Raw genomic sequence first — 9,620 nt, 5'->3', positions numbered from 1 at the left:
ACTATGAAGCTGTAAAGACATCAAAATCCTTTCTTTAGAATGAATTGGAATAGAGGGTTAAGGGCCAAAGTACTCCAAGTCAAGGGCAAGTTTCCCTCTGCTATCACTGGACCCTTGGTGAGCCCCAAGACCCTGGCGGCACACTCAGGTAGGGAGTTCTTACATATTTTTACTAGTGCAAAAAATCACACATTGCTTTTCAGGCCCATAAACCAGAACACACTTAAACCAGATAAAAAATAAAGTTCATTTGCGATTTTGGAATACACAAAATAATGACATTTCCTGGATGTGAGTCTTCTACATACTAACTTTGACCAAGCTAAATAAAGTTGTAATAGCCGGATGTTTGTATGCTTCTAGTATCTGGCAGCCTTATCTGTAGGAGGAGGGCAGAGCAATTTTGGTATGCAAATTACTTCTCTGTGGAGTCACTCTGGAGGATATAAATATTGACAGAAGCCTATCAAACTGTTCTCTAATAAATTATTCCCACCAAAGAAAAATGGAATCCTTTTATGCTCTGGCTTTAATAGCAGGAATTCTAGTTGCTTTTGTCTTACCAGTTTTAATTGCAACTTATCACAATTCCTTCAAGGTAGAGATTCCTCCTGATGTTGACCAGCCATCAAAGCTTCGCTTGTATCATTGGGTATACACTCTGATGGAAGTTCTGGTGAGTTTATCATGCTCTATGATATTGTGATTATCAGGAAAGGAAAAACTTGAGCAGGACTATGAAGATATACATTTAAATAGTGCAACTATTTGCAATGGGAACCACAATGTAACACAGATTTAAAGATAAAGGCCAAAGTTTGATTTGCTATTCTGTTACTGTATATAAAAGCAGGCAGTATGAGGTGAGTTCTTTTAAATACTGATATAGGCGTTCTTATGCTGCAATTGTAATTTGACTGCCTTCTATAATGAAATGACTGGTCCTGTGGATGGCAGGAGGGCTGTGGATATAATTTACATGAATAATAATAACCAAACTCTCTGTATCTCAGCGCACCTTGATATATTTAAGGTAATTCCCTAAATTTTGAACTACCTGCAGTCATTTTCTTACCTGTGATTCTGTTCTTATTTCTGCAGTGACTGAATTACTATGCTTTAGTTAAATATCATAGAATCATGGAGGTTGGAAGGCGCATCTAGAGGTCATCTAATCTAACCTCCTGGCAAAAGCAGGTTCAGCTAGACCTGTTATCACTTATTACTTAAGTACTTGTAAGCCAGATTCACTGTGCTGTGTGCTTTGCCATCAGAGAAAGAAACAGCTTTTGTCCAAAAAGCTTTTAAAGAAGGCAGCAGGACTACATAAGAGCAGCCTAAGAGGCAGCAGGACTACATAAGAGCAGCCTGTCACATCTGAGAGAACCTGTCACATCTGGCACACAACACGTCAAAAGAAAGCCTGCAGGAAAATCACAGAGTGATTTCATTAATGTTTGTATGGAGCTCATCCCAAGTAAAGGTATTCTCTAATCCCCCAGTTATACATAATACGTAGTGACTAAGGCTCACATCCTGAAAGGTGATTTGGGGCACTATAATCTACTAAAGACTACGTGGGTTGCTTGAACTTACATAGCAGCATTCACCAAATCCAGTAATTGTCCCTGGATCTCCAATGGCCTAGGCCCCATGTACCTTTCTGCAATGTATGGCATGAAAGGAGTCTGCCATCCTTTTGCATGTCATACTGCTTTTCATGTTAAACTAGATATAAACAATACAATAATGTGACTGTAATATAATAATATGACTATATGTTATTAAGTTCTCCGTATTTTATGCTCAGTTGGATGAAAAGATTCTTTCAGATGATTCTTTTTACCCTCTTCTACAGCTTCTAAGTGGCTGTTACACAATAGTACATATTCTAACTTCATTGATAATATGTTCCAGAAATGTCAGCTTCCTTTTTCCGGATAGTTTTAAAGATTAATTTCACCATTTGCTATGCACTGAATCCATTCAATACCTAATTTTCTTTTGAAAACCTTTAGACATCTGCGGGTACTTTCGGTGAATTTCTAGGTTTATGTTTGTACTCACAGAAGTGGCCCTCATAGTGAGGACTTCACAGGTTTCTTATAAAGGGCATGATGTTTTGTGCATTGCATATGTGCATGAACATATCCTGCTCATTCTGATGAATGCTGCTCTTCTTGTGCCAGTGATGTGTCTACTTGTACTGCATGTTGCAGTAAAGACCTCTTTTTTTCTGCAATACAGGGCAGTCTTTTCCTCTTCTCCACCTTACTCGCAATATGTCTTAGAAAAGCTGCATTAACAGTTAAATGTGTACGTTCTACAGCATAGCTGTCATACATCCTATGCTCCTGCTGCATATATCCACATACTCTGTCACAAAGAAATCAATGACAATCCCAAATGGAAGAGATGAGAGAAAACCTCCTAGCTCACATTATAGCTTTTGTTTTAATCTATTCATACAGATCCGCATTTAGACTAACTGTGCACATTGCACTGTGATATAAACCTTTGATGATAATTATTTCAGCTGGCAAAGCATAACACTTCAAAGTGACGGACAGAAAGACTGTCCAATGTAGTCTTAAAGTCCATGAAGCTCAAATTGAGTGCTTTTTGCTAGTTGGTATGTGATTTCGTAATTATTTTTGAAGTAAAAATCTGGTCCCCATATGATCTTCTACATAAAAACCCAGTTTGTGCCAGAATTTACGTGCTCCAGCAAATAGTTTTTCAAAGACCCTATTTCACAAGAAAAGGTATGCTGACATACTGATCTGGGTATGCTTTTTCTTACATATATACACATTTTAGAACCTGGCTTATATAATGTGTTTCACCTACTAACGCTGACCACATCTGTCTAGAAACAGTCATACCTTTTAGTTTTTGAGTGTATTGTTATTGGTTCTGAAGTATTTTATAATTATTGATCAAGAAGTTATTCAATAGAATACATACCAAATTCCCCATTCTCGTTCATGACAGTGTTTTCCTGAATTTGAAGACGCCTCTGTGACATCAGGAGCTCCTAAGATAAGGGAAGGAAAGAGGATATTTAGATAGAATGCTCTGATACTAAGTTTATCATATATATTGCTATCTGTCATCTGAAAGCTCTGTAAAAACTCAGGGATGTTAGAAAGTACAAATGAGATTAAATAAACATGGTATGGCAATTCTGCCAACTTCAGCCATTCCAAAATCATAACTCTGACAAAAAGTCTGACTTAAGAGTCATAAGAGTTTTTGAAAATTGCTTTTTAGGGAAGGTTATATTGACCCTGTAGTTTCTGCCACAATTGTCTTGGCTCATATATTCATTTTCCCCTTTGCCATGATACCTAAAAATGTGTGTTTTCAAACGTAAGGCAAGAACTATATCTAGCCATTTGTCTCTAGGAACTGGGACTTAAAACACCCCAAGCACTGCCGGCAGTTGTGGCACAGAGCGTTAAGAAAAAGCTCCAGACCATCTCTGGGCTCCCACCTTTGTTTCTAAATGATTTTCTCTCTCTTCCATGGCTCATGGTGGTATCTTTTATTACTCCTCACCCAATTTGTTTATTGCAGCCTGGTCTAGATTACAAGGAAGAAAGATGTGTTGTTTGAGAAAGGCCTTGGTGAGGACCTGGGTCTTGCAACACGCTTGAACTACATGAGATCTGACTTCATATGTACATGATAGATGGGATCATGCACCTAAGAAAGTTCTGCCACTTTGTCTTACTCTGGCATTCTTTCACAGCAAAATTACTATTTAAGGCCAATATTTGAATTGTCTCTGAGACAGACAGAGCAGGTCTAAATTAAAGGCCAGACGCACAAGGCTGGAAAGAACAATTTGCAGAAGCATAGCTGGCCACTAGTTTATAAGGCATTGATACAGCAGTGTACATGGAGACTTCTGTTGCTCAGAAGAGAACAATATAATTTGCAAATTGCTTGTGATGATTATCATAATTCCAGAAGAATGAATTACAATAGTCTGTAAAGGCAGTTAAGTCATCATTTAATGGGAAGGGAAATGTTGTCCCTAGCAGGAAATGCATGAACACGTGTTCAAAACAAAGGAGGGTTCCAGTGTGATCTTCAGGCTATCTTAATTATCAGCAGTAGACTGACCTTGGATAGGAAAATGTCTTGACACGTTTAACAAACCTCCCCTGTCTTCAGAATATTTGTTTTCCCTGATTATATGTAAGAAACTGATTGCAGAGCCATTTCATGAATACCTGTGAGATCTTGATAAAGGCAACAGTTTCACTGATGGAGAAAGAGATAAGATTCAGAACCATTTTCATTGGTTCTTCATTTAGGCCAGGAGCCCTTCATTGTTGATTATAGCCACTAATGATTTTCCTTAAAGCTTCTTGTCACTGACCCTGTGGCATGGAGATGACCCAAGATCAGCAAGTTACTGAATCTTGCACACAAACTGGCATGAGTCTTTTTCTCCCAGTATACTAAATGCTGTCATGCTAGTGATATTTTCAACTCTAAAAACTTTAACTGAGGCTTCTGAAGTACACAGCCTCCCTTTATAATCAACGCAGATGAACAGACATCTCCAGAGCAGGATTTAACACACCTGAAATTGGAACCATCCTCAAGAAATGCCTCTTTCTCTTCACTGATTTGAAAAGGAGCGTCAGGCCTCATGACTCCTAACTTCCATGGCTAAGCAAATGCCTGATGTTACTTGTGGTAAATCCAGATCACAGAAATTAGAAGGTATTTACATAATACAGTTCATGGAACACGTATTATAACATTCTTCCAGAAATAATGGTACCTCAAACCATGAAGATGTACATTTTCACTTTCATAACAAAAATCAGAAAGCTACTGGAGTTATTTGTGGTAATCCTATAAAGTAGCAAATAACCAATACAATTATCCTACATACAGTACAGAAAAAGTAGCTTGTGGCCTTTATAGAGTGGGAAGCCTTGAATTCCCCATACTATTTTCTCATTTTTCCTGTTATATCTATCTAGGCAAAGAACTTAGAAAGTTTGGGCATCTTTGAGGAGCACATACTTATAAGGCTGATTTCTGATGGACTGCCGGCATGCAGGGACTCAAAGCTCTCCATAAAGGATCTGCATTTTGATGGGGTGCCAGTGAGGATTTACCTCCCAAGGGTACCATCTGCAAGCAAACAGAGAGGAGTCATCTTCTTCCATGGAGGATGCGGGATGTTCGGAAGCATCAGTAAGGAACTGAAAGAGAAAATACGATTACTTGTTAACTGTATATTTTTAAAAACTCTCCTGAACCTAAGAAGTGACTGAAGCTTAGTTTAAGAGACTGAGAGACAGAAAGCACTTAATGTTTATTGTTAGTTTTTAAACTTTCTAATCTGCCCTTATTTAGTGTCCAAATTATTTTTTTACAGGATATAGCATTCTTTATGGCAAATATATTCCTTACAGTTAGTGGTGCTTTTTTTTGGTCTGAAGACCTGACAGAAGTTAACACCTGTATTCCTCCCTTTGACCTCTAACCGCAACATGTTTATTGGGACTTCTGTAACCAGTGTTCACGGCAATTCAAGTGGCCCAGAGCAGCCATTTTAAAACCTGTGTCCATGATGCACGTACTTTAGTTATGCTGTCTTTTTTTTTTCTAGTTTAATTTATTAAGGAAAGCAGATATTTGCAAACATGTAATTTAAAAAGTCCTAAAATATACTGTTTCTACAGGCAGTAGACATGCACACATATTAAATGCCATTAGAATTCTGTAATGAGAGAACTCATCATTGAGCAAATACCTGTAAACCAGATCTTCTAAATGCAGCAAATTCAGAATTAAGGTTGAAGGGAAACTCAATGTATCTTTAAATACATTAAAAGAGGCATATTTCTGCCCACAACCTTACCAGTACATAATTAGACAATTTACTATAACACAATTTGGATGCCTTAGATTTCTGCCTGAACTAGCCACACAGAGATAGACTGATTTCACAGGGGGTATAGAAGCTGCACCCTTTATTCTTCAGAAAATAGTCAAATCTTTGCTTCATAGACAAAATTCATTTAGCCTTAGCTATGGTACTACAATTAGCACTTCCACAGCAAAATGATATGACATACCTAAGTCAGTCTCAGACTCACAGTTACTTAAAACAATGTAATAAGCTTTTATAAAGATCTCAAGCTATTTTATCCCTTACAACCACTCTAAGCAATTGTGCATAATAATCACAGAATGGTTTGGGCTGGAAGGGACCTTAAAGGTCATCCAGTGCCACCCCCCTGCCCTGGGCAGAGACACCTTCCAGCAGCCCAGGTTGCTCCAAGCCCCGTCCGACCTGGCCTTGAACACCTCCAGGGATGGGGCAGCCACAACTTCTCGGGGCAACCTGCCCCAGGGGCTCACCACTCTCATCGTAAAAAGTGTGTTCCTATATCCAGTCTAATTCTACCCTCTCTCGGTTTAAAAACATTGCTCATTGTCTAATAGTAATAATCACGATTCCTTCTTTTCCTTACACATCAACTATCTCCCAAAACGTATGAACTTTACAGTGTGTCCTGACAATCAAAAGTCTAGATTATTTTTAGCCTAGAGAAAATGCAAGTAGCTCACTAAATAGGTAAGGGGCGCACACTTTATCTTGGTAGCATGTCATAAAAAAATAAGGGACAACATTGCTTCAAGTATTCTAAGATATTAATTACATTAACATTTGTTCTTCAGGAAGTCATGAAAGAATATGCCGGTACATAGCCAGAAACTCTGACTCAGTGGTTGTGTCTGTCGGGTAAGTGAGCTCCACTCAATGGTACTCCCAGAATTAGACAGGTCCGCTGCCTTTCGCCTGCTTCCCCCACCTCCCCGAGAGACGCCCATGCTTCTTTGAATACAAGAAACGAAACCGAGCTCTAGTGTTGCGTACCCCTATGTTGTTGATATGTGTGAGCAAGCACATGCCGTGAAATGACAGTGAGAAATACCTGATACAGGTTTATAAAGTTACGAATGCAATATGTATGCCAGCTATTTTCAGAAGAACAAGATATTTGCTTGTTTTACATGGTTATCACCACAAAAATCGTTGCCTTTGTTCGATAACAAGGAATCAGAAGCTGTTTTCCCAATTTCAGATTTTAATATGTAGGGGGCTTTGGGGATGATTTTAAAGAGTAAATAAGTGGTCTAAAATTTAATAATTTTCTTTTAAAACTGCATAGACCACTGCTTCCTTTTAAAGATGTTTTGCTTACGGACAATAGCTGATGGTATGAAGAAACTTTAGTTTCCAATAGTCTTCCATGAAAAAATTAATTACTGAGGAATTTGATTAAGTTGGGAGGAATTGGTTTTGAGACTGAATTGCATATTCCATATCTGGGTAAGTCACGATGTGTTTAAAGTGACTCTGAAATAACATTGATATCCTTTTATTCCCTAGTTATTAGGATGTCTACTTTATGATTCCATTGAATTAATTTCACAGAACAGTGTAAAAACAGAAAAGCAGCAGCAGTGTGCCTCAGCAAACAGTGAAGGGTTAAGAGAGAATGCCTGCAGTGTTACCTTTGTAGTATTTATCTTTTTCTTATTAAACTTAAACTCCTCCAGAAAGCCCAAAGACCACAAATACAGAGAAGAAAGAACCATGCCTGTTAAAAACGTAGTCTCAAAGTAGTCTTATATGTCATTGGAATCAAATTACAACGCTTTAACTTGCCTGGGTATCTGACTGTTATGCCTGCCTTGCTTTTCATCATATGAAAGTAAGTTGTCAGTTAAGAAATAAACAAAGGGATTCTTACTTTAACATCACTCCTCTCTTATTCACTTGTTCTCATTAATAAAATATATGACAGAATTGTCTACAGGAAGCTATTTTGTCGCCACAGTACATTTACTGTACGGTGGTTTACTATATAATATATTATTGAACCATTCTTTTAATATTAAAATGTAATCATAATATACAATACCGTACCAATATACAATAATACAATAATGAGTGTTCCCAGCGTGCGTGAGCAGGATTGACTCACAGCTGTACGCACATGCAAGGTCAGTGCAAATGAGAGAACTGCAGCCTTCCCTGCCGGCATGAACCCCGATCCCAGGCAGGTACACTCAGATCAGGAACAGAGTACATGTGTGGCTTTGTATAATGTGGGTTACTGGACTGCACTGCTCAAGCCCTCATGTTCTTAAATTATGCTAGAATAAACTTCAATGATCAATGGTCTCCATGTTTTGACAGAAATGGGAGGGGAAGCTTCTGGTTTGCTTCAGCATGCAAAGCTTTAAACTAAATAATTAACACTGGTTTTGGTCAATTTTGGCAAATATGTAATCCATGGATGCATTTTTAAGATGACACATTCAAGCAATTTACATATATATATATTGGTAGTAATCGTTGTCTTTTGTACATTTCAGGTATCGTTTATCTCCTGAGTATAAATATCCAGCCCAAACTTTGGACTGTCTCACTGCTACTGTACACTTTTTGAAGACTGCAGAAAACTACGGGGTGGATCCTGATCGGATTATTGTTTGTGGGGATAGTGCAGGGGGTGCTTTTACTGCTACTGTTTGCCAAGAACTGGTAAATAGAAGAGACATCCCAAAGATACGTGCCCAGGTACTGATATATCCTTTTCTCCAGGCATTGAACTTTAATCTGCCATCTCACCAGAAAAATGCTTTCGTTGCCTTCTTGTCCCGGGAGCGTACAGTCCGTTTTATTCTGAAGTACTTGAATAAGGATACCTCTATGAAGGAAGCTATTTTGGCAGGTTCTCATGTTCCTGAGAGCATGAATTTGAAATACAAGAAATGGATAAATCCAGATCTTATCCCAGAGATATTTAAACTGGGCTACAAACCACCGTTACCCGCTTCATTTTTACCTCAAGTCCATGAAGAAACAAAAGAACTGTTTGAGACAAGACTTTCCCCACTGTTAGCAGAAGATGCTGTTGTTTGCCGCCTACCTGATACTTGTATAATTACCTGTCAGCATGACGTGCTCAGAGATGATGGACTGTTGTACAAGAAACGGTTAGAGGACAACAATATAAAAGTGACCTGGCACCACATAGAAGAAGGCTTCCACTGTGCACTGGGCTTTTTTGGTTATGGTATTTTCTCTTTTCCATCAGCAAGTAAAATGGTGAACCACGCTGTAAACTTTATAAAAGGCTATTAAAATGTTTTCCTGAATACAGTGAACTGGTATGCAGACAGAGTGTACTTCAATTAACTACTTATTAACTATTTGTACATTAGAATCTAGGCAAGAAGTAAGCTAATATTAGCATGGTCTGCTGAATTCTGATTTTCAGTTGCTATTACTTGAGAACATGATGTATTTTTCATGGGTTTTTTTTAAACCCATTAATTGGTATCCTTGTTTTGCTGTTCTCTTACGTTGTAAGAATTTTTGTTCTCTTCTTATGTCAAAGAATAAAAACACTCCATAGAAAAAACATTTTAAAGCATGCAATATAGGAGTCATCAGCAGTGTACATATGCATATCCTCATAACACACACACGAAATCAGCACGACAGCACAGATAAAACGCCCCCCTCAACGCCTCTGCAGACTGAAGATACTTTCAGTACTTCTGAG

General features: G+C 38.2%; 1 protein-coding gene across 1 annotated transcript; it reads left to right on the top strand.

Moving 5' to 3' along the window:
- Positions 1-505: 505 nt before the first annotated feature.
- LOC104282951 (arylacetamide deacetylase-like 4) lies at positions 506-9,196 on the top strand. Its single transcript, XM_009881084.1, has 4 exons — positions 506-676; positions 5,007-5,223; positions 6,718-6,781; positions 8,425-9,196. Exons 1-4 carry the CDS (start codon positions 506-508, stop codon positions 9,194-9,196), a joined length of 1,224 nt encoding a protein of 407 aa, XP_009879386.1.
- The last annotated feature ends 424 nt before the right edge of the window (positions 9,197-9,620 follow it).

The sequence above is a fragment of the Charadrius vociferus genome, unplaced genomic scaffold (genome assembly GCF_000708025.1).
Source record: "Charadrius vociferus isolate BGI_N301 unplaced genomic scaffold, ASM70802v2 scaffold663, whole genome shotgun sequence".
NCBI lineage: Eukaryota > Metazoa > Chordata > Aves > Charadriiformes > Charadriidae > Charadrius > Charadrius vociferus.
The sequence above is the reverse complement of the archived record's forward strand: the minus strand, read 5'-3'. Positions and strand labels throughout refer to the sequence as shown.